We start from the raw sequence: 27,794 nt of genomic DNA, 5'->3' as shown, positions 1-27,794 counted from the left end.
ACATAATTTAAATTAAATGGGCAGCAGGTTTTTAAAAACCAAATCAAAGGAGATTGTTGTCAATACAGCACAAGTCAACTTGTGGAACTCCTCGCTGAGTGAGGTTTGTGGAATCTTAGGAATAACATGCGTTTAAAAGAGAATGGGTAAAATTCATAGGGTCTTAAGTCCTTATGGCTATTAGCCAGGAATGGGGTTAAGGAATGGTGTCCCTAGCCTCTGTTTGTCAGAGGTGGAGATGATGGCAAGAGAGAGATCACTTGATCATTGCCTGTTGGGTTCACTCCCTCTGGGGCACCTGGCATTGGCCACTGTCTGTAGACAGGATACTGGGCTAAATGGACCTTTAATCTGACCCAGTACGGCCGTTCTTATGTTCTTATGTTCTAAGAGTGAGAGGTGTAGGTCCAGTTCCGCAAAGATATTTAGGCTCCTGAACTCCATTGCCTTAGTGTCCACAGGCGTCTGGTCCTTGTTTCTTCTACAACAAGGAGTCCAACTGGAGCCATCTTTGATAGTGTTTTTGTGATATGAATTCTTGTCCAAAGAGGAACTGGACTGGGACCACCAATACCTTTCCCTTAGGCTACCTAGCAGCCATTAGATAATGATTTTCAGTCACTGACAGTTTAGTGTTGATTCTGCACTGGGTTCTGCCTGGGTAGACTCTTGTGCCTGTATGGAACCCCACTGAAGTCAGTGGGGTCCACTGTAGGTCTCAGGGTTCACTTGCATGGAGTTAATTGCATTATTATGACCTAGACTAGTACTAGAACTGATTACTAGTTCCCAGCTGTTTCTATACCTCTGAGCCATCAAGTTCTTCACTGTTTCTCTATCTCTATCTCCTTTTGCCATTGTGTGATGGAAGATGAAGAGTAGGCTCTTGTGACTCAGCTATTTGAGCGGGTGGTGTCTAGCCAGTGTTTGACTGAGATAATGCTCCCCCTTATATCCTCCCTTTATTCCGACTTTTTTAAATATTTTTTCTGCACACACACACACACACACACACACACACAAAGAAAAGAAAACTTTGCTGCGAGGCTGCTGCACAGGAGACGAGTAAAAGGCAGAGAGATGACAGAAAATGACAGGGGCACAAATGTAAGTGAATATATCCACTGGTGGGGCTTTTTTTAGTAGAAAATATGTTTTTATATACATAAATTTATTAAAAGGACACAACTACTAGAGGTGCATGGGCCCTCCTGTAACCAAATTATGACCCATTCAGGATCTCTTCCTGCTATCTCCTTCTGGATCCCTGAGTAGGTTTCAGGCATACCATGCGTTCCGTCTCAGCTAGGGAATGACCTGTGAATGATCAGACCTCTGGCTGTATTCAGGGTACCATGGAAGAATTTGTAAGTTCTAAAACCGCATGGAAGCCAGGGGTACACTTACATTTTTTCTTTATCTAGCATCATACATATGGTATGGGGCTTTGCAAACATTAAGTAGTTAATCTTCACAGCCCACCTTTCAGATTGTAAAGTGTTATTATTTAATTTTACTTTTTCTCACTTAAGAAAGCAATGAGTGTTGGTGGGGAGGAGGAGACATATTCTCCACTACTTTTCTAGTCTAATTTTAAATATCTCAAGGGAGTCTGCACTTCCTCTGGGGTACTCCACAGTCTACTACATCTCACCCTTTGACACTTTTCCTCTGGTGAGTAACCTAAATTTGCTTGCCTGGGTTGCTGTTGAGTTCCCCCAAGGAATAATTGTACATTTAATAAAAGTGTAGATTCTCTAGTCATTTTTATTTTTTTTAATTATTAAAAAAAAATAAGCAGGGTTCTATAATTGTCGGTGAGATTAGAAGGCATTTGAGCATAAATGTCACTCTCGGAGGTGGGTCTAACTTGGTGTTATATTGAAACTGAAAGGAGAACAGGAAATTACATAAATTGAAATGAAGAAGGAAAATTTAGGCAGAATATTAGGATAAGTTTTCTAACCATGATATCTATTAGCATATGGAATAGTCTTTGGATGGAACTCCATAGAGAATGGTCCACATGCTGTCGTTTGGGACATTTTAAACCAAAGTAACCTAGAAAAAGCATTGGAGTCATAATAAACAATTTTTTACTATGGCACAATCACCATAGTGCCTCACATTCTTTAATGTATTTAGGCTCACCACCACCTTGTGAGGTAGGGAAGTACTGTTATTCTTATTTTTACACATGGACAAATGAGGCACAGAAAAACTGAGGCACAGAAAAACTGAACAACTTGCACAGAAAAACTGAGGCACAGAAAAACTGAACAACTTGCCCAAGGTTACATAGGAATCCTGTAGCATAGCAAAGGCTTGAGCCCAGATCTTTAAGGATCTAAGCCAGCATCCTAATCACTTGGCCATCCTTCCTCTCAACAGTCTTTCACTAGCCCCACAGGAATGTGCTAGAGTAGTGATACTCAGACCTCAACATTACCCAAAAGAACCACAGTAGTGTGAATTAATTGTTTTATTTACTATATATTATTCTCACAGCAAAATGACTGACCAAGTATTATTATTATATCAACTACAATAGGTTAATAACATAGTAAAAGCATCCTAATTGGTTAATAACTTAGATTAATAATTAAATCACACACTGTTTTAATATCATGTGCTACAAAGAACCACAGGATACACATTAAAGAGCCTCTTGTGGTTCATGATCCTCAGTCTGAGTATCACTGTGTGAGAGAAATCTGTTATCTCTAGTTTGTATGCTCACAAAAATGAGCAAACATTTGGTGATTTGCAGATTTGCTCTTTTTTTAACATTTAGTCATCCAACAGATCTAATTTTTCATATTGTCCAACCAGATCTATTTAAAACAAAAAACGTGATATACAGTAGAACCTCAGAGTTATGACCACCAGAGTTTCGAATTGACCAATCAACATATACCTCATTCGGAAACTGGAAGTTCACGATCAGGCACCAACAGAGACCAAAAAAAAAAAAAAAAAAAGGCAAATACAGTACTATGTTAAACATAAACTAAAAGCAGCATTTTTCTTCTGCACAGTAAAGTTTCAAAGCTGTATTAAATCAATGTTCAGTTGTAAACTTTTGAAAGAACAACCCATAATGTTGTGTTCAGAGTTACGAACATTTCAGAGTTATGAACAACCTCTTCCATTCCTGAAGTGTTTGTAATTCTGAAGTTCAACTGTAGCAAATTACATTTGAATGGAAACTGCTTCATTATGAACAAAAGATCATGCAAACTGACACAAAGGTCTGATTTTTAATAGGCTTGGTCCTATGTCAGTAGAGCTACCAAGTCAGTAATATTAGAACCTGTAGAACTCGTTGCCAGGGGATGTTGTGAAGGCCAAAAGAATAACTGGGTTCAAAAAGAATTAGATAAGTTCATGAAAGATAGGTCCATCAATGACTACTAACCCAGATGATCAGGGATGGACACAATCCCATGCTCTAGGTGTCCCTAAATCTCTGACTCCCAGAAGCTGGGACTGGACAACAGGGGATGAATTACTCGTTAATTGCCCTGTTCTGCTCATTCCCTTTGAAGCATCTGGCACTGGCCACTGTCAGAAAACAGGATACTGGGCTAGAACATTGGTCTGATCCAGTATGGCAGTTTTTATATTTTATTATCAACTCCCTCAGCTCTTTTCAGTGCTCTCTCCTTGGACTAAAGCCTGATAAATCCTAAATGCTTATTTGTGAAGAGCTCCTGGTGACTTTAATTGGAGTTTTGACTGAAAAGTCTGGCAAGATTTAGTCTTTTGACTCCGTTGTTAGTTTTAACTGTGCACTGAGCTTGAAAAATAAAGCAAATGATGAAAATTGCTAATAGCATAACACTTAGCTCTTTTATCGCATCTTCTATCTGAGGTTTCTCAAAAAAATTTACACAAGTAAATGAGTACAACTATATACTACTTATGTATTTATAGCACTTTACATTTTCAAAATATTTTATGAACATTAACTCACAAAACATCCCTGTGAGATAGAGAAGTACTATCCCAATTCTAATCCTCTGTATTAACCACTTATTCTATTAAAATTGTTACTATCCCCTAAAACAGATCAGGAGGCTGTTGGAGTTAGTAAAAGTAGAATTGATTTGCAGCTATTTAGTTTTCAAGTATATTTGTAGACAGGATAAAGACAGAATTTTTATAGTTATTTTTTAAAAAATGGCAGTGATTTAAAGGTACTTAGTGGTTTGCATTGTTAGAATAAGTCCCAGGGGAAATTTATTGGTGAATAGAAGGTTGATGAGATGACAGAAGTGTATAATAAATGCAGTTTATCACATGGTTCCGCAATTTATCATGCAGGTTGCAAATCTAGAGATCAATAATACTTATTTTTCCCCCACTAGGTGGAGCGATATGTTGGTGAAATCAAAGGAGGACTGAAACCAGCCATGAAAATCACAATTATTGGGGTCATATGTTCTAACCCCAAGAGGTAGGGTGAGGAGCTGCTGTTCAGTTGGTTATTTCACATACAGGAGTATCTGCCATCTAGGCTGGCCATAAGCACAAGAGCTCTGTTGAGGGCCTGCATTTTTTTGAGTTTGGAGGGGAAGCTGTACAGGCTTATAATCGTGGGCCCCAACCTAATCTCTTTCTTTTTGCAGTGAGATTGATGTGGGGGAGACAACTGATAGCCCAGTCTCTCTAAAAATGTGGTAAAGTGATTGGACAAGCAACAGACCTTCTACTACTTGTTTCTGTGATATAAACTACTTGGTGTCTATGTGCAGGCTTTCTCTCTGTTGGACAGTATCAGACCCAATCCAGGGTCTGAGATTATGATGCCCACAAGTGGTTGAAGGTCTACAAAGACATCATCTAATTTTGCACAAGTGGTAGAATCCAGTGGTTTCAAGCATAAAAACCTCTGGTCTGTAGTTGTGTGCGGTTTAGATGGCACCTGTAGTCATTTACAGCTATGGATCCTGATACAGTCTGGGGGCAGGCCCAGGGACCGCCCAAATAGTGGCCATTGCAGCTGGCCCCGGGGACTGTCTAAGCAGCAGCGGTCCCGGGTGCAGCCGGAGCAGCAGGCCATCGAGGTCAGTCAAACCCCAGTGCTGAACCAGGGGCCTCCCAGAGCTGCGGGGCTCAGGAGACGAGATATAGTAATGGGTATTTATAGTAAAAGTCATAGACAGGTCACAGACCATGATTTTTTGTTTATTGCCCATGACTTGTGCATGAGTTTTACTAAAAATATCCATAACTAAATCTTATCTTTATCTATGGGGTATGTCCTTGAACAGAGTTAGCAGTAAATGTCTGCTCAGCCACAGCCACCAGCTGAGGGGGAAAATTCAGCAAAATCCTGAGGGCTGCTAGGACCTAACTGGGAACAGGGCAAGGGGAAGTATGAAACAACTTGTTCCCTCTCCCTCCTCCTGGAGCCACAGCCCTGTTCCCCCGCTGCTCCAGATTCATGGATTTTTTAAGGTGAGAATGGACCACTACAGACACATAGTCTGACCTCCTGTGTAGCATAGATCATAGAACTTCTCCTAATGATTCCTGAATTGAGCATTTGCTGGCACTTTACACAGATGTACATTACTACACAAGGGCTACGGCAGTGGAGAATCAGGCTACCTATAACTCAGAATTTACACTTTGCCTGCACCATTGATGACTCAGGGATGAATCACTAGATAGGAAACTACACAAATGTTGAGACAGATATTGTAACCACAGTCAATATCTTTGGGGACCATATTGTATTAAATTTATGAATGTCTTTTGTATCACTGTGGACTAGGGATTGTATGCAACTCCAGAGGGGAGGGTTACCACAGCCCCAAGGGGGTTGATTAGTGTGATTCACTGAGGTTTTAAACACCTGCAGGTACCATCCCCTAGGGAGATTTGTATATTCTGATTCAAACTGGGTTTTCCAGAGACCAACAGACAAAGAAAGGGCTTCTGATATGAAAAGGCTGGCTTTAAACTGACTCTAGGCCAGTAAATGGATACACCCTTTTGTCTAAGAGGGGCTCCAAACATTGTGGAAGGGTTAGAAAGACTTTAGCCTACTAGGGCCCCCCTTAGACTAATAGGTAAATGTGTGTAGAAACTTTTATTTAAATGTTTTTCCTGTAATGCTTAAGAATAAATGTGCTTGAACTGTGTGGTAATGTGTAATTGCTGGTAATATACTGTTCATAGCCCTGGGTGAGAAAGCAACGCACAGCAGCTAGCCATTGGGTGGGCTTGCTGGGGATTTCACAGAGTACGAGAAGGAGCTGTGCAGCCTTAAAACCCCAGGCAGGAGGGAGAGGGATGGGAGTATCTGCCCAAGAGAGTTAATAGCTGGGAAGCCTGAAACCTTAAGTTTGTGCCCTCCAGGAAGCCTCAAGGGGGAATACAGGTGCAGTTAACTCTGAAACTGTGACAAACTATCTAGTATAGACACTCCAGTTGTTCCTTTTGTTGTTATATGATTTGCAATCCATGTAAAGGAAATCTGACACTAAAGAGCTCAGTCCTTTCTTCCCTTCTCAAAGCAAAATAAAACAGAAAAACAGTCTCCACTGATCATGTAGTAGAAGTATTTATAGGGTGCCATTACATTGAACATAACTGCGATATCACTGTCACATCCTAAGACAAGTCACTAGTTTATACCTTACAACTCAGTGTTAAGGTAAACTATAGTAACCAACATTGCTGAATGTGGCCAGGTTGGCTTGAGGTCTGAATAAAACTGGCTAACCAGTCCCAAAATTAAAAACCTGAAATAGATTCTTTCAGGGCGGGTCTGCTTTAGTTATTCCAAAGAATTGCTGAGGAACATCATTTCAGGATAATACAACCACTAGGCCATTAAAACATGGCCATATGCCACACTAAGTGATTTGGGATGGATGCTGTATTTCTTTATGTGCATCTGACACTCCAACCATGTTCTGGTAGTTTGCTGAAAGTCCGGTTCATGATCACTGACTTGGTCCTTACAGCTTTGCGGTGACTCTGCTCTGTGACCCCATGGATGCAAGCAAGGATATTGGACTATTACTTGCAGTCAACTTCAGTGAGAAATCCATCACCCGGAATGCACAGATTGCTGGGAAATGGGGAAGAGAGGAGAAGAACATTCCCTACTTCCCATTCACAGCAGGGGACACATTTAAGGTATTCTTGTTAGTTATCAGGGGTGTAGTGGGAGAGACACTAGAGCGAGGGACCAGCTCAGTACACACAGTGAATTTTATACAGTTGAAAGATGCCAGACTGACAGCCCTGAAGAGTTGTCTTATTTATCCACCAAACTAGTACAGCATGGGGAGCGGCAGTGCAAGCTTCCCACAACACCTCCTGACTTGGAGGAACCATCTCTATGGGCAAATTCTTTTTCCTGTTCATTGAGGATAATTTGCTGTAAGAGCTTTTCAGCAGAGAAGATGTTACTTACAGGAGACATAGAGAAACTAGACAGACCTTACACTCCACTTTGTAGAGCACTTGGGGTTCCAAAATCCAGGCTACTGAAACAGACAGCCCTTGGTGCTGGCCTCTAATTCCCCCTTTGCCTTTGCTCCTTTGCAGATGGAGCTCTTCTGTGAGCACCAGCAGATCCGTGTCCTGCTGGATGGACGGCAGCTCTGTTATTTCACTCACCGTGTTCAGCCCCTGCACTTGGTAACAGCTTTACAAATCTCAGGGGACATCAAGCTTACCAAGGTGGCTTGAAAAATGGACCTCACATTACCAATGAACTAAGACATATGTACTTTCCTATGTACATAAAAGTGTTTTCTCTTTCCTTCTTGAGATTTTAAATGTGGACTTTGTTTGGGTTTGTTTGCTGACAAGTTTGAAATGTCTGCTTTTTCTCACAGAGCCTGAAGAGCTGCAGTGACAGGGTTAATTCAAGCACATGAGGCTCTTTGCAAAGCCATTCCGTTGGGCCTTCCAGACTGCAAAGCCTGTGATTCAGACAGTGTGCAGCCTTCTCTATCCTCATTGGCTCTAAATTGTTCTGCCATGCTACCTGGAGGGGCTGAGTCACTTGAGGATGGGTGGGGGTTATGTCACATATATAAAAGTAGAGAGTGGGATTTAGGTGTAGTGGAAGGCAATCTGTTAAATAGGTGAGGAAACCTATGGTGTGCCCCAGCAAGGTCCATGTTAGAGGACGAGACACCCTATTACCCCAAGCTATGATCACAGTGCTCAGCAGTCCACACAAGCACCTTGTGCCTCACACCGTGAAGCAGTGAATGGCCCACTAGCATTTCCAACTGTCTGTAGTGGGTAGAGCCCTCATGAACTGGGAGCTCTGTAGAGCTGCAGGTTTGGCAGTCTTGTCTTAACTGGCCCTGTGCAGCAACATCTGTACCTACATCTGCATCATCTGTTCCTATATCCAGCCAAATCTGCCCATTTACCAGCAAACCTCTTTACCTGCTTTACAAAATAAACATTTGAACCATCTTAATGTTGTGCTGATCATTTGCCCTGGTAGGTTTAGAAAAGTCTCCAAATATGTGCTTGTTATTATTATACATATATACACTATACTGTGTACTTGATGTTTTGCAAATAGTGAAAAAAAATACATTCCTTTCCAATGACTTTCAATCTACATGTCTCAGGCTTCCATCCTTCTCCTGTGAAACTCTCCCTTAAAGACAATGGGCCAGCTTCTCATCTGAATTACCATGGTATGAATCTGGAGTAACTCCCCTAAAACTAGTAGCCTGAAGACACAGGTAGCAGGGACAACTGAGCATATGACTGGTGATGATGATGCTGACACTGCTTCCGCCTTGGGTCTTCTTCCCTGGCTCCTCTTCCCATTCCTTCCACACATCCTCATGTAGGGGCGGCTCTAGCCATTTTGCTGCCCCAAGCATGGCGACACGCAGCAGGGGGCGCTCTGCCGGTCTCCGGTCCTGCGGCTCTGCTGGACCTCCCGCAGACATGCTTGTGAGAGGTCTGCTGGAGCTGCCTGCCGCCCTCCCAGCGACTGGCAAAGCACCCCCCGCGGCATGCCGCCCCAAGCACACGCTTGGCGTGTTGGGGCCTGGAGTCGCCCCTGTCCTCATGCACATTACTAACCAAAGGCCTCTGCCTCTCTGTGGGCCTTTTTGTGTACTGCAGTCCCAAAATGTGCATCTCTATAAATTTCAGGTAATTAATGAATGGCTGTAATCGGGGCTGGTTCTAGGGCTGGGTGAGCAAGGCAATTGCCCTGGACCCCAAGTTCCAGGGAGTGCAAACTGCTGTGCGGCTTGGCTTCTGTTTTTTTTTTCCCCTCTCTCTCTGCTCCTGATTGGCCAGCTTTCCACACTCCCCACACACTTGGGCACATGGTGTGAGAGGTGGCAGGGGGGGCACCAAAACCGTTTTTCTCCCAGCAAAGTGGCTAGGGCCACTAATGGTTGTAATAGAGGAAAAAGGGGAAATCCTCTCTGAAGAGAGGGGATTTTTTCTGTGTATAGCTTGGTGGACAGAAAACTTCAACTCAAGGAGGGATGGGCCTGTGGTTAAAGTACTGCAATGAGACTTAAGACACATGGGCTCCATTTCTGGCTCTGCCATCAAAGTTCCTGTGAGAGTTAGTGGAAGGCATGTACTACAGTATTTTCAAAGGGCTTCTTTTGGGCACTGCAGAAAAAAAGGTTGCTAGCTATGAGCGTTCAGAAAACAAGCAGAATTTTCTAAAATAATATGGGCAGTCTATGTTCTTTGAAAATATGCTTTCAGTATTAAGCATGCTCCTAAATCAGGGGTTCTCAGCACCTAGGTGATGGGGTGGTCCCCAGTAGGGAAAAGGAGGTGCTAGTATGCCCTGAGGGGGAAATACTCAGAAGGCACAAAATGGCTGTTGGGCACTTTTCAATGGGACTTAAGAGCCTATTTTCTATTCATGCCTTTGAAAACCTCCCTGAAAGTCAACAAGCCAGCCTTCCTACTTTAAGTGAGTCTTTCCACGTGAAGGGTTTTGTGAATTATGTTGGGGAAATTATTCCATAACAATGCTATTGTGGCACAGTGGGAGATGTTTGGGATTGTGAGTGAAATCTGGGTAAAATTTCTATTTGTTCCTTGGGTGAAGTACCATTGTTTCCCACCTCTCAGTCTGACCTCTGGAAAAGATCATGTGAAAAGGGTAAAGCTGTTTCAAGTACCCCATTACTAGATTTAATATGATTAAGGTTCAAGTTTACTAGAAAAGTGCAAAATTTATTGGTTTGAAGTAGAAACAACAGTAACTAGGATTAAATGATTAGTTATCAGTCCTTTGGTGCAACTCAAACTGATCTCCAGATGGGTTCAGGGAGAAAAGCTCCTCCTTACCATGCATTGTTACACAGCTGCCCAGGTGGATTGTGGGGTTCTCTTCTTCATCTAATATTTACAGCACTGGCCACTGTCAGAGACAGGCCATGGGTATGATCAGGTCTGACAAATCCTGTGTTCCTACAGCACCCTGAGTTTTTCCAGCACAGCAGGAGGCTGGATCCTGGAGTAGGTGGATGGACAGATCACTGGCTTCTTCCAGTGTGGTATTCCCCGAGGCAATCAGAGTTCAATTAAGTAAAAGATTCTGTGGTGTTATGTCAAGGGAAGTGGCCTCAGAAACCCGTGCTTGTGCTAGTTCTGGCCCAACCTACGGTCCTTGATTCAGTCAAGTGACTGCAATAGACATGGGCTACTGGAATGTACGAGTCTCATAGTAAATGGGGACCAGTAAGGCTTTTCTGCTTTAGGGTGAAGCATGATATGGATTTGCCAGAGGTAGATTGGACACTTGGATGAAAAGATTTGCTCTTCCATCTCATGATCAGCCATCCCAGAGTCAATACTCCCAGCAAAGACAGCAGCAAGCTTACTCATGAACATCAATTATTCACCCTGATCCCTATTTGGGTACAGAGTCCATATCTTGCTCATGTAAGCCGCTTGATGGCCTCAATCCACTGTGCTCGCTCTGCCTTGGAGCTGGCCTGGATGTAGTAATGAATGTCATTTTTAGTGATGATTTTGAAGAGATTGCCCTGCACATTTCCCTTCACTCCTGCAGAGGAAGAGTGCAACAAGTTAGTGGTGCATGTAGAGAACTGGTTTGTGGCAGGTATATGTCTCATTGAGGGTGGAATTTGAGTTTAGCATAATTAAAGGTACTAGTAGATCTTACTGTGTGATTCTGGACAAGTCCTTTAATTCTTCTGTGACTCAGTTTCTCTTGGGAATAATAATACAAATCTACCTCACAGAGGTGTTTTGTGGAATAACCACGTCATGTTACACACTGTGAACACATAAACCACTATCTAAATAGTGAATATTATTATTATTGGTGTTAGATACTATGGTGATGGGTTCCTTAGAAATCCCTACAATAAATTAGATTTAATCTCCTATTTGCTCCTGCCCATCATCAAACTTCCTTTACATGGGGTTATATTTCCCATTCTCACCCTCGTGGTTTTCTTTTAAAGGCGCTGTCTCACTGTGTCACTTATTATTAAGGTTGCGTGTCTGTAACTGAGGTTCTGGAAGTCATGGATTCTGTGACTTTCCACAACCTCCATGACTTCTGCAGGGTCCAGTATGGCTGATTCCAGGGCTGCCCAAGCAGCTGGCTCCAGGGACTGCCCAAGCAGCAGCTGGTGCGTCTGACCCCAGGGGGACCCCCACAGCAGCAGCAGGCCCGGGGGCCCCTCACAGCAGCAGCTGGCCCGAGCGGGGGGGACCCACTTAAGATTTAGTCAGGGAGTAGACCAGCCCTCAGTTACCAAAGCAGGCAGCCTAAAGGTTCATGCTTACCACTTGGGACTCCATTATCCTCCAGAGCTGAGACAAGGCAGCCACGGAGAGAAAACCCACCAACTGGTTTGTTTTCTTCCTGTAGTGAGAAGGTAAAATGGGCCCAGTTGGAGGAGGTAAGGATTAGAACCCTTCCCTGAGACAGACATACTGGACAGCAGTGAAGACACGAGACCACACTGAACATTTTAGATCTAAAACAAGTGTGTTCATGTCTTGGGAAAGCCCTCCCAGCACATTGATTCAGTTGCATCATTTTCTTATCCAGAGCTGTTCTCCTTAATACAGTTGTGGGAGGTTAGTTATTTAAAGAGACAGAGTTAGGATAACAATCATGTTTAAAACCTATTATCTGTTTTATCAACAACATCTGACAACTTTTAAAAATCCATTAAACTTTCCCTTGTTGATGCTATTTGTTCATTTTCTACTCTTCACTCAGCCAGGACAGTGAGAATTTATCAGTTTTGCTTCCAGGCTCTCTTGTGTTATACCAGGACTGTGTGGTTTGGGTTTATAGCACTTTTGGGGAAGGCTTCAATCAAATAAAGTTCATTGTTTGGTCTCCTTAAATGTCACTAAAACATTTCTAGCCACATGTTATTTTGTATTGTACTGGGCTTCACTGCATTGTAACTCAGTGGTAGCATTGTTTATCCACATATATAAGCTGTGCTGTTCATTATACACATTTAGAACTGAGTAGCAGAAATTCTCATTAGCACTCTGTGATCAGGCCCCATTCAAGGTTACCATAAGGAAGAGAAGAGAGCGGAAAAATCATAGAGGTGACGCAGCCTGAGGATGGCAAAGAGTCAGTCCAGAAAGGACACAGCCAGGAGAAAGAAGAATCCCAGAAGTGATACAGCCCCAGAGAGGGGTGTGTGAGAGAGGATTCCCTGAGGGAAGATGGCTCTGGGGAGAAGAGAGAGGAATCCCAAAAGAGCTAAGGCATGAGGGAGAATGTGGGAGTGAAAAAAAAAAATCACATAAGGGATGTGGCCCTGGGAAATCCCCGAGAAGTCCCAAGGGGAATGAGTGGAGGAATTCAGGGGGCACATGGCCCTGGAGAGGAAGTGGAGAGGGCAGTCCTAAAGGCCAATTTCCTGTGTGGTTGACTGTATTACTATTATAGGTTTGTAGGAGACATGTACATAGATCTGGTGTCTGAGGTCAGCAGCTCATTGCTCACTCACCTTTGTCGGGTCGTAGTAGTGCAGGAAAGCAGGGTCAGCCCTCAGAACAAAACGCCTCACCTTCCAGTTTTTCCTCTTGTGTCCCTGAGAAGTGAGAGAGATGAACAATTAACCCACTCATTGTCAGTGTGGTTGCCCTGTATTAGAGGCACCTCCCCGTGTAACTATGACATTTCCCATGAAGAGCCTAAGCTTTGACTTTCAAGTACAGTCAAAGACTATAGCGGTAACGGACCTAGGATAGAGTTCTTCCCTGAAATCTTGCCTCTCTGCTGAACCACAATATGAACTTCCTTCCCTAGGGCAGTGCATGCTGCACACATTCATCTGTATTTAGCAATTTTACACCTACAGGGATATGCACAAATTTCTTTTTCTGTCAGGGCAGACACTACTACAGAATAATTTAAAAGGAAAAGAAGGGAAAAATCTAGGTGACATGACTCGACTCCTGTCCCTTATCTTGGAGCTCTCAAAACAAATCTATTCACTCTGAGTTCTCTGACAATTCATGGGATTCCAGGCCCTTTTGGATTGCTTCACCCCCTCTTTCACACTGTCAGTAAAAACACTTCAACCCTGGAGAAAGGAAGGTGCATCTAGTACCCCATCACCCACACTGGCCAATGCTTCACATACAACTCCAGAAAGACATCTAACAGCAACATATGTAGTGGGATTTTCTTCACCCAACCCAGTGTGTGATCAGTTTATGCTATCAAACCTGAGGATTAACAGCAAGCTTGTTCTAGCAAGTATCATAAACTATGTTTTACAAACTAAGGGCATAAGCCTGCAAACAGTTATTCATTTACACATAATTACTCATATTTGAAGTCAATGGGAGCAACTATATGGACATGAATAATTGCTTGCATGAGTAGGTTCTACACGTACACGAGTTAGCTGCATTTCAATGCTGGATGAAGTATCTCAGTGAGGGGACACAGCATGACAAGTTAGGGTAGGTAATGAGGAAGAATAGTGCAGCCCCTTGAAAGTGAATATAGTTACTCAGGATAGAATTTGGATTTTGGCCAGGACCCTTGTGCTCTTCTGGAAATTATTTTATAATCCTCAGTAACATCCCTCAGCAGTGAGTTCCACAGCTCACTTATTTATATCAACAAATAGACTCTCTTCTCATTTCCACCTTTGCTGTTCACTCTGCAGTATTGCTAACATGAAAGCTAATTCTGTTGGCCATATGACAGGTTAGGATAGGTAATGAGGAAGAATAGTGAAGCCCCTTGAAAGTGAATATAATTATCCAGCTTGCTCTCGGCATTCAGCTTTACCCTCCATGCAGCCCAGAGAACAGCTAAAGTCAGTTTTCTCAATTCTTACTGAGATGAGATGTCAAGTGTCATATATACCTGTTTTACTAAATATCCTTGTTTTACAATTGTTCCACTTAATTCAAGGATGTGGGGGTGCAGTTCTTCCCTGGAGCTGAGTTTCCTCTTATAGCTTTCAGCCTGCAAATGGAAAAAAATAGTAACTGGAAAAGTTTTGGTTATTCTGATGAACACTAATTAAACAATATACAGAATAGCTTTGTACTGACCTCATAGTCTTCCACAGACCTGTCATTAATACGTTATTTTTTTCCCAAAGATATTTATCCAATTCCATATGCCTATTGCACATCTTCTCAGTTGTAAGAGTACAATGGACAAATGAATAACCACAAAACAACACACACACACACACACACACTTACAATAGCCCTGATTTTTAGCAGAGCCTCAGCCTGGCCACCATTAATGCAAACAGAGTTAGCTCTAGAGACTACAGCTGTACCCAGATGTGTAACTCTCTTATTTGCAGGTGCCTCCATAACCAAAATTTAGCCATTTACCTCTGAGAGAAGAAAAAGCCTTGTAAAGTATTAAAAAGCCCAAGGCTTCTCATTTTTAATTTGTCCTTCATATTTTTTTTCACTTTTTATATATATTTTGCCATTTGGTACATGCAGTGTGTCCCCCTCACTTCACAACGTCTTTACCAGCTGTGGTGGGGTGACTGCCCCACCCCCTGAGAAAAGTTCTGGAACAGGCCTTTGAGGCTGCATAGACCAGCAGCCAATCAATGAAGGCATGTGGAGATCCAATCAGGGGAAGGAAGAGGCAGCCAATCAGGGCTAGGCGAGGCCCTATATAAAGGCTGTCTAGCATAGGAGAAGGGAGCCTCTCCCTCACTAGTGAAGGAGAAGGACTAGTTCCTGAGGTAAGGAGCTAGCACCTCAGACAGAGCAGTGCTAGGCAGGCTCAGGGGAACAGGAGAGTGCTCCAGCCCCATTTCCTGCCAGGCTGTGGACCCTGCCAAGGAGATGCACAGGGCCAAAGGGGAAGTGGCCCAGGGAAGAAAGGTAGACAAGAGGGGAATGAAGGAGGGCAGAAAGAGGCTGCCTCTAGAGGATTCCTAGGTTGGGACCCAGAGTAGTGGGTGGGCCTGCGTCCCCCACTTATACTGCACCTGGCCACAGAGGACTGTGGCCAATACAGACTGCAATTTGCCCCTGAGCTAAGGGGCTAGACTGTGGGTTGTGGTTGGCCACTGAGGCAGGTGCGAGTCCCAAAGACTGATATTAAACACCCCCTCCCTCGGTCCCCCCACGGAAGGGGGTGAGACTGGAGGCTTCATGCACAGAGGGTGCTCCATGACTAGACAGAGCTAATTCCCGGAGCAACCAGCGGGAGTCGCCAGCGGTGGTGAGTCTTGACCCCATTGCACCAGCTAAAAGCAAATCTGAGTCAGGAGGGATGGGGAGATCCTACTGCTAGAAGCCACATTACTTACAAATGTGTACAGTGCTGTGGAGTCATCTAGGAACTGCTCAGCCAGATCACCATTGCGCATGGCTTCAGTGCTCCGGGCTCCAACAGGCTTGGTGAAGTTTTCTTCCATCAGCATGGAGGCCAATGTCATAGCTTCATATCGAGAGGCAACAAAATTACTGGAGATCAACCAGTCCACCAGTGCAGAACCTACAAAGAAAAAGGCACCTCTTAGACAGAGAGACACAACATGCTTGCTCATCACAGAGACACACAGACAGACCATCCCTGCCAGCTGGCCCATCCTGGCATTATCATATTGGCAAAGACATATCAACGTCAAGCATAGGCAGGATTCACCAAAGGCATTGGGTTCTACATTTGCTTCTTAGAGAGGGGGATAAATTTATAAGTGAGGAACGTTTTGAGGCAGGGCATGGATGGGCCAGTACATTCTGTTTGCCATAATCTCTTCTTGTATCAAAAATAATCTGTTCTTGTACAAAAGCTCCACAGTGGCTCTGTTTTCTCTGCAGCACAGTCAGGCATTGGGAGGCTGGTTGTCCAGAGCTTATGTACCTGTAAAGCTTTCTTTGTATGTGTTGCCTTGTTCCATGTTGGGGGTCAGTTTAATTCCATTACTGTTATCATGCATTTTGTCCACTATGTGGCTGTAAAAGAGCAAAAGAGAGCAGTGTTACATGGATGGACAGACAGACAAACAGGGATTGTTATATGACCTAAAGCCACAACTGATCAAGGATAAAGGAATAAGCCCTGCCCCAAAGCAGGGCAATGGACTAGACACCTTCTGAAATTTCCTTCTAAACAGTGTGTAGGGGAAATGGACTAATCATCTCACCTGAAGTCCCATGATGCAGAGCAATAGACTAGATGTGTCATTGAATACCTTCTATTTCAAAGTATCCTAGGACTGGGTGGGAAATGTTTACACTTACTTGAGGCTGATGTTTGAGGGAAGTTTGAAGGAATTTTTCATTCTGTGAAGCTGCTGAACCTGGACTGGGTGGCCAGCATGAATGGCTCCAGTAATGTCCAAAGCCCAAGAGTCCCGCTCTTCTCTGGAGCAAGATTCAAGGAAATATTCTGTGTTGGTTTTTGTCTTCAGCTTAATGACCAGCTATGGACAGAAAAGTACAAAAGCAATAAGAGCATTTATCTAACAAACACAGAATGTTCCCCTGATGCCCTGCCTCATGCAACAGAAGTCCTGTCAACCACTGCAGGGAATCCTGATCAGTTCATAGCTAGAAGGACACTGGTCACAGCTCAAGTCTTGGGGTCAATTAACTCCAAGTAATAGCCATATGCCCAGAACCCAGTGTACTCAAGAAAGCAGACTGGCCAGAGATTATCCGGATAACACAGGGATCTACAATTGGGAAATGGAGTTTTCATATCTACAAGGGAGTTGCATCTTACACAGGGTTAGGTTCTGAAGTCGGTGTGTAAGGTGAAAATGGCGTATAGTCAAATGCTCATTGGGTGGAATGGCGGGCGGAATCACCTGCACTACAGGTACAGTATTTAAATTGTTGTTTTTCTCTTTTTTTTGTTTTTGTTTTGCCGAGCGCGTATAGTTAAAATCGCATAAGTTAAATGTGCCTATGACATGACTCCACTGTACATTAATGGTTCAAATCTGCCCTACATGGGTAACAGCTGAAAGACATTGCTATACTCATTCTAACAACAGATTTACTGAAATTCAGACTCAGCAATATATATTTACACAGATTCGTACCAGTCAGGGGAAGGTTGCATTGCTGCTGCTCACCTGTGGCTAGACACAGAGAGGACTTCATGCTCCAGAAACTTTCAACAACAGCAAATTCTCATTAGAAAATAAATAAAAGGAAGAGGCATACTGAGCTGGCTGCTAGCCCAGATGCACAGTTCAGGGAAGGCAAAGAATACAGCTATAGCATAGGTGCGTGCAACCATTGGGGAAGATGAGGGAAACATATTCCTTCCTCTTTCTCACCTTCCCCATTTACTATGCTGTTCATGAATTTCTCGGTGTGACTGCAAGGCTGATGCATTTTCATCCATAACCAACTCTCCCCTCCACAGACTTTTTTTTGTATATGATTGCACCTCTGAGCTGAAGTATTCAGAGAAAAACAACCAGAGTGGAAATCTTCAGAGACAGGATAAGGAAATCCAGTAGTAACACCTTGACCTGGTCTTCTCTGCTGAAAGGCTGATCAGCATCAACTGGTCCCAGTTCTTGAGGCATGCAGGAGCAACAGAGCAAGAGACTGAGAAAGTCAAGGGAATGAAGGGGAGAAACCAGAAAATAAAAAAGTCATTGCAAAGAAAAGAATGGCGATAATATTTCAAGACGTACCGGTCTGTTCTCATACTCCAGGCATGGGCAAGTGATAGTGCAACCATCCAAAATGATCCTGCCCTTAGGAGAAGACTCCTTCCTGCTTCCGTCAAGTTTATAATATAGCAGCTTGTCCTGCAGCAGAACAAACCATCTTGCTTTCCAGTTATGGACAATATGTCCCTATACCAAAAGAAATGTCCTTGGTTACTTTTAAAGACAAGTTTAGAGGAGTATTTCTCTTTCCACCTACCTTTTTTTTGCACAGAGACATGGTAACACTCTTATTATCCTTATATTAAGACATATTTTTAGGAGTCTCATTGGAATGGTTATGTATGTTGTGATAATACAACCAACAAATCTGGAGAGAGACTGCAATGGACTTTCTTGTGGAACATTACCCTGGAATTTTGATAAATGCCCAAAATTATTTAACCAAAGTCATTCTAAGGAGAGCTTGATGGATGCTGGGAACTTTGTTTTCTAAACTGACTCTTGATGATATCTTTAGAGAACGTTCAAGGTCATATTTCTTATGAGTTAGATTGTTTCAATTAAAAGACAAGTCTGGAAAGGACTGCTAGTGGCAGCTGGGTAGTTTAAATCCCAAAGTGATCTGAAATCAAGAGGGCTTTTCCCCATCTTTTTGTCAGATTCATTGTTTGCCTTTTGTGCAGCTCTTTCTCCCACCAAGAGGAAAGCAACTTCAAATTTATCAGTTTACCACCACCAGAAACTCACAAGTTGATCTTCAACATGGCAAGTTTCCTTTGTCAATATATCTCCTCTGTCTTTATAAAATCATTGAACAAAAGATGCAATTTTTGATCTTTCCCAAACATGGGCCTCATCTCTGATGGTGAGAATTTTTCTGGCAAAAACTCGAAGCGGATGAGTGACTCAGAGGAATGACCAGTCTGCAACATTGGGAACAGGGAGCTGGGTTTTGGGCAGAATTTACTGTATTGTAACTCTGAGCTGGAGTCAATGGGAGTTAGCGTGCTCAGCGCCTCCAAGGATCCAGCCTGCTGGCAGCAGTAGCATGTCTGCATGATGAGCACATTTCAGTTTAATTCTCTCAGTTTTGCATGTTGGTAGGTTCCATGGTTCCAGGCAGCCTTGAAAACTCTTGACTAAACAGTTGGCTTTTTTCTTACATTCCTCTAATGCAAATTGGTGCTTAGTCATATCAGACCTGCTGCCCATCTCCTGTGACTAAACTGCTCACTATGCTTCCATTTCCTGTGTGTTCCTTTTATCCCAGCCAAGTGAAGGATGCTAAACTGCCAAATGCCTCTTGTGCTCTAGTGCTGGGATACAAACAAAAATCTCTGATTCAGGCGTGTGAATAACTGGAGCTCTAGGCTGGTTTTAAAGGAGAGCTTGCCCAGGGAGTGGCACAGACACACCTGGTCCTGTCTTGTGGTGGCAGTTCCAGCTTTATGGTGCAGTGGAGCTGACTTTACATATTTCACAGGAGATGAAGCTTTGCAGTCAGTGAGTGAGATACCAAGGTAGTGGAGGCTTCACCATGTTAAAAAAGGTGGGTAAGGCAGAGACTGGGGAATGTGCAAGGTCCAGTCACTGCAGGAATCATGGGTCATGACTGTGTTTGGGATTGGGAACATTAACAATTTCTATGAAAACTGGTGTAATGTGGTTCTCTCGAACCTGACTAAGTCTGAAGACATCTTGCCCATGCTAAGCAAAAGTTAACTGGCCAGATCAGCCTTTGGTTTTGTTTCCGCTCTTCCTTTACTCCATTTTTGCTTTCCTTCTCTCTGTCTTTTTTCAGTGCCTGTGGATTCCCTCAGCTACTTTTCTTCCAGTTAACATTGTCTGTTTTACCTGTTTTCTTCTTTCTCCCTTTAGTGAGTCAGTCTCTCTCCTTCATGTATTTTCCCTCGTCTCTTACATGGCCTTGTCTTGTGTTTATTCATAGTCTTTCACTCTGGGTTTCCTCTCTTCACCTTAATGAACCTCTACTTCTTTTTTTTCCCCACTCCATTTCTCTCACTCAGTCCCTCAATCTCTTTTCTCCCTTCCTTTCTCTCCTACTCTATATTCCTTCCTCCTTTTCACCCCTTTCCACCACCTCTCCAGCTGCTGCCCTTAGATCTTCCTGCCTGCCTCACTTCCACTGCTACAGTTGGACCAAGAGGTTCTCCAAATCCACTCCTTTGCCCATCCAGGCAGTGCTTAATTTGCAATGAAAGAGGTGCCAGGGCTCAACTAATTTTTTTACATTCATAACTGATGCAGCAAGCCCAGAGATGCCACGGCTATGAATGGCCACGCCTAGAGGTACTGGGGCGCAGTCTTGGCAAGCACCGGCACAAATTAAGCACTGCATCCAGGACAGCCTCACAGTTGCTCTGGTGCATTTATGCCTCCTGGGTAGAGCTGAGTGAAAACTGGAATTTGCATTCAACAGAAAATTCTCCTATTTCAATGTTTTTGTCCCATATTGGACAAAAAGGTGAAATATCAAGTTTTTTTGCAGAATGAAAAGTTTAGAAAAAAATGTCATTGGGAAACAAAACATTTCACTTCAGCCTTTTCAATCCAAACACAACTTGTCAACATTCTCAAAATCAAAGTGTTTAGCTTCAGTTTCTTGAACAGACCAGTTCAACTGTCAACTGTATTTCTCTATGATGGCACATTGACTCATGGGAGTTGTTCAGTTCACCTGATTACCACTACCCCCATTCTCCCCTCTGGGCAAGGCTCCCTGGCTGGACAAACCTATCATGCACCAGTAGTCACGTCACTGCCATGAAACACCATATTGCTCAGAGGGAAGACTTCATTGCATGATGAGAAAGGTAGACTGTCCAGGGACACCAGCTCATAGGAGAGAATGGGGGCCTGAACTACAACTCCTATCAGGCAATGAACCATACTCAGGAAACTCATTTTTCTGTTGAAATGACTCAAAACAAAAGGTTTTGGGGCCACTTTACAATCCAAAATATTCCAGTTCAGGACAAACCCACCTAAATTAAATATTTAATTTAAAAATTTCCAACAGAAACGGAGGGGAAAAAAGCAGCAAAAGCTCTGCTCCTGGGTGTTCTCAGTGAGGAGCAGAGGTCCTCATCTTCCCTGGCTGAGAATGGCTGTCAGACAGTGGGGAGTTCTTACTACCTGAGCTGCCTTGGGAGCCCTGCTTGGGTCACACCCTTCACATTAGCACTAGTGATGCTGCTGTATAGTGCACAGAAGCGTTTCCCAAGGTGGCTTAAGCCTCACAAGCTCCTGATCGGCACTGCCCTTTCTGTGTTAAAATAAAGACAATTATTAACAATTAAGACAGACCCATAATAACAAGCTTCTGCATCTGCTGCCCAGAAATAAGTTCCCCTTTCCACTACTGGTTGTGATCCAGCCCTGCAAGGGGGTGGGAAGACCTGCAACACAGATCTTCTTTCAGTTGCTGTCTCCATGGTTTTAGCTGAAAGCCTCTTATGCGCAGCCATGAGAGTGTGTCCTGTTTCATAATGTGCCTGCATTCATGCACATGTTCTGATCTTCTATAAAGCTGATACTTTCTCTTCCTTTCTTTCTTTCTGAATTCCCCTTGCACAGGCTGTGGAACGCAAAATGCCAATCTAATTAGCCTCAGAGAGGCTCTAAGCCTCTTCCAAGAGCAGAGATTGAAAGCTTCACTCCTCACTCTAACTCCCACCTCCATCCCTTTGCTACCGCAGGCTTCTGCTAGGTTCCTCTACCTGCAATTTGCTGAGGAATGTTCTGGTGAGTGTATAATGTTGTTTTTTTGATAACCAATGGCTCTTCCACCCACTATGAAAACATCGGTGCAGGGAACCAGAACCAGAGAGGTTAACTCTATAAATACATGCACCTTAGACAGAAGTTCTGTGGTTGCACTTAAAATGCATCCACCAATTCGAAAGATTTTACACATTTGAGAAAAATTCTCTTTGAAGAAGAGCTTAACAGTAGAACCTATAACTACTTTCAAACACTTGCACTAGGCCTGGCTCCAGCAGACCCTCATTTCAGATGCAACAGTCAGTTAAAAGAGTTAAGTCCGTCAAAATATATCCGTTTCAAAAGAAAGCCAATTCCTGTCTTGACTGAGCTCTTACCCTTTTAACGAGGAATCCCTCCTTCAATATTCCACTCACATCCTGCATCCTGGCTGCCAAGTAAAGAAAGTTGAGTGTATGCTGCAAAACATATAAGCAGTTGCCAACTGTCCCTCTGCGCAAGGTTTTTAAAGAGGACTGATTTCTCCAGGACCTTCCTCCTTCTCTGTGACGTCTCTTTCCTGCCCTGACTTTCCCTTCCCTTATCCTGCTTGTGAGACAGAAGTTAAACATTGAGCTGGCACAGCACCTGCCCTCAGGGAAATGCAGAGCAGTGAAAGTTCAACAGGATTGCAGTGCTGATTCCATAGACCTCAGTATAGTAGAAAAACGCCCATTGGGTGACTCAGGACAAGCAGCTGCAAAATTATATGAATCAGGGAAGAGACAGGTATTCTGTAGGTGGAAAGTGAGGGAGGGAAGCAGTAGAAGCTCTATTATTCGGTCCATCAAGATTCCAGAGAGTTCAGTATGTGGTATGAAGTTTCTCCTCACAAATAGGTACAGGAATATGAGAGAGACAAGATGAGGGAGGTAATATCTTTTACTTCAATAAAAGATATTACCTCACGCACCTTGTCTCTCTCATATCCTGAGATCAACACTGCAAATAATTGTAGGGATACTGAACTGCTGGACACCTTAAAGGACAAGATATTCTTGAGCATGAATTATTGTAAAGGTGTTGAAATAATTTATGTTGGGCTTTATAAGACTTGTTGTTTTTAAAACACAAAACCCGTATTTTGGGCTTAGAGAGCCCTCTAAAGATGTGGCCAAAATTATCCAAAGTGTCTGCCTAAATTTAGGCTTCTAAATCTAATTTTAGGCAACTAAATTAATTACCTGATAGTTAGAAATGCTGTGAATGAGGCCCCCCCAATCCCCTGCCCAAAAAGCATGACATCTACTGAAGCTTCAAGGTGCTCATCACTTCTGAAATTTAGGTCCTATATTTGGGTGCCTGAACATAGACATAGCCCTGGTCTACACTGGGGGGGAAGGGGGATCGATCTAAGTTATGCAACTTCAGCTATGTGAATACCATAGCTGAAGTCGACATACTTAGATCGACTTACCATGGTGTCTTCACCGCAGTGAGTCGACTGCTGCCACGGACTCTGCCTGCACCTCTCGCAGTGCTGGAGTATAGGAGTCGACAGGAAAGCGCTCGGAGGTCGATTTATTGCGTCTAGACTAACTTTCAACACTAATTTTAAAAAATCTTGGCCATGATACATCCACTTATTTAGGCTTTGATCAAACAAATCAATATCAGCTAACAGAATCTGAATCAGAGAGGACAGCTGTTTTTTTTAAGTATGATACTTTCCTATGTAGAAATACTTGCCTTTTTCTAGAGCGTTGAGTGTGGTGTTTACATGTTGCTTCAAATTATTAGAACTGGGAGCACTGGTTGTTGGGAGTCTGAAAAGGACAGGAAACAGGAAGGAGGGGGGAGGAGTTGAGGAGGCAGAGTGAGAGTTACAGAGGGTGCAGCAGCAGCTTGGTAAAGAAGTTTCCACTTTAAAAATAAAGTCCTGTTGAAGTTTGTTAGTACCTTGCCTGGCTGATACAACACTAAGGAAATTAAAATCAGTCTTTGTACATTGACAGTATAAAAAACAACAAAGGAGCAGCAATGCCTCTGCTTTCCTGATGCTGTCCCAGACAACAATCCAAAGTATGAGTCCCAAGCTGGGATGTCTTAATCACTAACTGCTGTACATTTGTACAGATCAAACTGTCATGCTCACACACACACTGAGGAAAAGGAACAAGCAGGTAATTCTTTTATCTTTACGACATTGTTTTACTCTATCTGGCAAGGAAGGTAAAGCCACTTTAAAGGTATTTGAACCTGACAAAACAGCAGGAATTTTACAATCCTGCACTGACCACTGGGGAGAGTATATGGGAAATAATGGATTTTCTCCCCCCTCCGCCCCCCAGTGTAATTTGTGTTATTCAAAGTCAGAAAAATCAGTTGCTATAAATGTTCAAAATATATAGGCTGGAATTTTGAAAGAAGCCTAAAGGAAACTTATGTGGAAATTCAATGGAAGTTAGGCACCTAACTCCCTTGAATTCATCTGATTGTGAAGTTTGACTTTTGATCAAGAGATAGTAAGTGCAATAAATATTGGACTAACACATAGATTTAAAAGCATGGAATGGGGAGAAAACTGATGGCTGCAATTGGAAAAACACCAAAGTAGATAACGAGGCAAGAGAGGTGTTTTTAAGTTTCTAAATGTCTTACACAATATAGTTGTAATCACCTTTCTAAACTTCAAGATGGCATACAATTCCTTCCTAAGCTGGCCCACCAATATTAAGTTTTAGTGCAGAATTAACGTTTAAAGATAATTTATAAGCCACTCACAAAAGCCAGTTCATTAGGACACTGAATAAAGAAAAGCAGTGGGTGTAACTACACTGAATATGTGTTATCTCATTATTGTGAGTTAACATAAAGTCCAGACATGCACCCTTTAGATAAACAGCAGTTGCAGTCTAATATTCCACTGTAGGGCATTACGGCTTGAGGCCAGAATTCCAGAATTGTTCAACTTGTTACTGCATGCAGCTCGCAAACTGGTGGGTAACAGCTTCATGCTAGGGAAGACAGGTAGAAGCCTGCACGAGTGTCTCTTACTCAGACAGTGATCTCAGAATTACTCAAGAACTGATAATTGTTGAGGATCTAAACAGTGAGCTGGCTTCTTTCTCTTCTGCACACAGACCACCCATGCATGTACCAAGGGGAGTGAGCAGACACCTGTGGGCCACATTTTCTGTGAGAAAGTACCTGCAGTCCTGAAGAATTTTATTGTTAACAACTGCAGGTTGTGAACCAAAATCTTCCCATGGTGGACAACAGATGGCTGTCTATAATATTTCTCTCTGAAAGCTGATGAAATGTGTGAACTAGTTTATAAAATGTAATCAACACAAAACAGTCTCAGGGGTACACATACAATATGTACACAACACACTGTATTGAACAATCAGGACTAATAATAGACTGTCCACAAAGACTATTCCACAGAATGAACTCAATACTAACATCATTCAGGCAAAAGCATGAGATATCGGCCTTATGCCATAACCTGAAGGTCAACAGGGGGAGTGAGTTCTGGAGCAGAGGGCCCTCCACTGAGGAAGTTCTACCAGGAGTCTCAAACCATACAATTCTAGGGAGCACTAGCAAAAGCTATCAGATCTCCAAGTGTTACACTAAAGTCTGTCCTCCTTCTAATGACCCTACCCCAGAAGGAAAATAACTCTGCAGAACATCTCATTTCTTTTGTGGGAACAAGATGATACTGAAATAGAGATGGAGAAAAAAGTTTTCCCCAAGTCCATTTGTAAAGAGCATTTTTAGTTTTCATAAGTCAGTACAAGGTTTTAATAACAGGACAGTGGTGCCTTATATTTTTATTACCAACTCTCACTCCAAAGGATCCCAAGGCACTATATACACTATGGGATTGACATAAAACATTACTGAAATGCAACTGTCTCTGAGATGAAAGGGGCATTGGAGGCTCCTCAGCGTAAGCAGTAGGTAGACATTATGCACCATTACAAAATGGTAGGATACAGATACAGTAGGATTTTTGGCTGCTGCTGTAACCTGACCCAGAAAACATCTTTACATTTCAGTTTAGCCCACTTGTTTTCAGAAGTCACCAACAGCCACAGAGCACACACTTCAGTGCACAAGTCAGGGGAAGAGCAAATTTTAGCCAAAGTCACCAAAGTCATCCTATCACTTCCAAAGAGGAACAAGGGATCTTTAGTGTCCACCAGGACCAGATGACATTTCCCCCTTTTTTAGGATTTGTCCAAAGCACCATTATTATAGTAACTGCATGATCTGTTTGCCTACCTCAGAAAGATGAATGGCTGAGTGCACATTGCCAGCATGCAAACCTTGGGTTTCTGGGAGCCTACATATTTTAAAGCTTTGAAAACCAGGCCTTCACCCTCCACAGTAGTACACCATTATACATTTAGCTCTAAAGCTAGTGGTTATGAGGTGACGTACCTAAGATGGAAACTAACTATAAAAACACCTCCATCCGAATGGGGTCAGCCTCTCTTCTGTGGTGTGGCTGATATTTTGAAATGACATTTGCTTGTGTAGTGGAAATTCCTCTCTTTGTTTTGAAGAGTACACATAACCATGAGATTTATGTACTGTTATCTTTACATTGTTCTCCTGTAAGCTTTTTGAAAGCTGGACCCATAAATCTGTTAACTAAATAAAAATGTGTTCCTCCACTGGCTTGCACCTGTGCGCACACACATTCATTTGTTACTGTAATGCCAGGCCTACATTAGAAAAGGGTTGTCAGTCTAGCTATACCAACATAACTGTACCAGCAAATCTTCCTCTGGTAGGCTTAGCTTATACTGGCAAAAAAGTACTGTTGCCAATATAATTGTATCTACCCTAAGGCTTTTGCCAATATATAATTGTCAGAAAAAAAATCACACCCCTAACCAGGGCCAGCTTTAGGACAATTCAACCAATTCCCCTGAATTGGGCCCCGCCCCTAAGAGGGCCCCCTTGCCCAAGCCCCAGTATGGTGTACTGGCAAAAGCCAGTGCACTGTACCGGGATGGCCCAGCTTCCCCAGGGGGGCAATTTAAAAGGCCTGGGGCTTGCAGCAGGGGCTGGAGCCCCAGGCTCTTTAAATTGCCACCAGAGCCCCACTGCTGGAGCCCTGGGGTAGGGCTGTGGGGTTCTGGGGGCTATGTAAAAAGTCCAGGGCACCTGTCGCTTCTACCACCCTGGCCCTTTAAATAGCCACCGGAGCCCCACCGCTTCCCCAGGGTTCCCATGGCTATTTAAAGGGCTGGGGTGGTAGAAGAAGGGGAGCCCCGGGCCCATTAAATACCCCCAGAGCCCTGGGGTAGCAGGGGGCTCCAGGGGCTATTTAAAGGGCCGGGGCTCCAGCTGCCTCTGCCGCCCCGGTCCTTTAAATAGTCACCAAAGCCACACCGCTTCCCCAGGGCTCCCTCAGCTATTTAAAGGGCTGGGGCAGTAGAAGCAGGGGAGCCCCAGGCTCTTTAAATAGCCCCCAGAGCCCTGGAGTGGGGGGGGCGCTCCAGCTGCCTCTGCCGCTCTGGTCCTTTAAATAGTCCCTGGAGCCCCGCCACTTCCCCAGGGCTCCCACAGCTATTTACAGGGCTAGGGCAGTGGAAGCAGGGGAGCCCCCGGCCCTTTAAATAGCCCCTGAGCCCCGGGCTGCTGCTGCTACCCTGGTGGGGGAGGGAAGAGGAGGGGGCACTCACCATACAGGATAGGCTGTACCCCCTGTACCTGCACCAGTTGCCCGCAGCCAACCCCTGCTGCACCCCCTGCCTGCACTAACCCCACACCTCCTGCCCTGCCTGCACCAGTTCCCGTCTGCAGCCAGCCCTGCACCCGGTGCCCACAGCCAGCCCGTCTCCAGCCAGCCCCGCACCTCCTGCCTTGCCTCCAGCCCTGCACCAACCCCGGTCTCCAGCCCGCCCTGCATCCCGTGCCCTGTCT

The 27,794-nt window shown here is 43.7% G+C and overlaps 2 protein-coding genes and 1 long non-coding RNA gene across 4 annotated transcripts; 2 read left to right on the top strand and 1 right to left on the bottom strand.

Annotated features, from left to right (window-relative positions):
• Positions 1–924: 924 nt before the first annotated feature.
• Positions 925–8,457, top strand: LOC116821486 (galectin-related protein A-like). The gene is made up of 4 exons (XM_032774745.2): positions 925–1,107; positions 4,371–4,459; positions 6,981–7,155; positions 7,570–8,457. Exons 1-4 carry the CDS (start codon positions 940–942, stop codon positions 7,711–7,713), a joined length of 576 nt encoding a protein of 191 aa, XP_032630636.2. The 5' UTR covers positions 925–939; the 3' UTR covers positions 7,714–8,457.
• Positions 8,458–10,156: 1,699 nt separating this feature from the next.
• Positions 10,157–22,643, bottom strand: PLEK2 (pleckstrin 2). Of its 2 annotated transcripts, XM_032774731.2 has the most exons (9): positions 22,247–22,641; positions 18,147–18,311; positions 16,735–16,916; positions 16,355–16,446; positions 15,798–15,985; positions 14,372–14,473; positions 12,996–13,079; positions 11,800–11,878; positions 10,157–11,047 (listed from the first exon to the last, which is right to left on the bottom strand). In XM_032774731.2, exons 1-9 carry the CDS (start codon positions 22,478–22,480, stop codon positions 10,920–10,922), a joined length of 1,254 nt encoding a protein of 417 aa, XP_032630622.1. In that variant the 5' UTR covers positions 22,481–22,641; the 3' UTR covers positions 10,157–10,919. The 2 variants fall into 2 exon arrangements, with proteins under 2 accessions (XP_032630622.1, XP_032630623.1); XM_032774732.2 differs by lacking the exon at positions 11,800–11,878 and having other exon boundaries at positions 10,976–11,047; positions 22,247–22,643.
• Positions 22,644–23,188: 545 nt separating this feature from the next.
• Positions 23,189–26,541, top strand: LOC116821484 (uncharacterized). Its single transcript, XR_004372920.2, has 2 exons — positions 23,189–24,031; positions 24,992–26,541. It is a non-coding gene; the product is annotated as an uncharacterized LOC116821484 (long non-coding RNA).
• The last annotated feature ends 1,253 nt before the right edge of the window (positions 26,542–27,794 follow it).

The sequence above is a fragment of the Chelonoidis abingdonii genome, chromosome 4 (genome assembly GCF_003597395.2).
Source record: "Chelonoidis abingdonii isolate Lonesome George chromosome 4, CheloAbing_2.0, whole genome shotgun sequence".
Taxonomy (NCBI): domain Eukaryota; kingdom Metazoa; phylum Chordata; order Testudines; family Testudinidae; genus Chelonoidis; species Chelonoidis abingdonii.
This window is presented reverse-complemented; position numbering and strand designations above follow the sequence as displayed.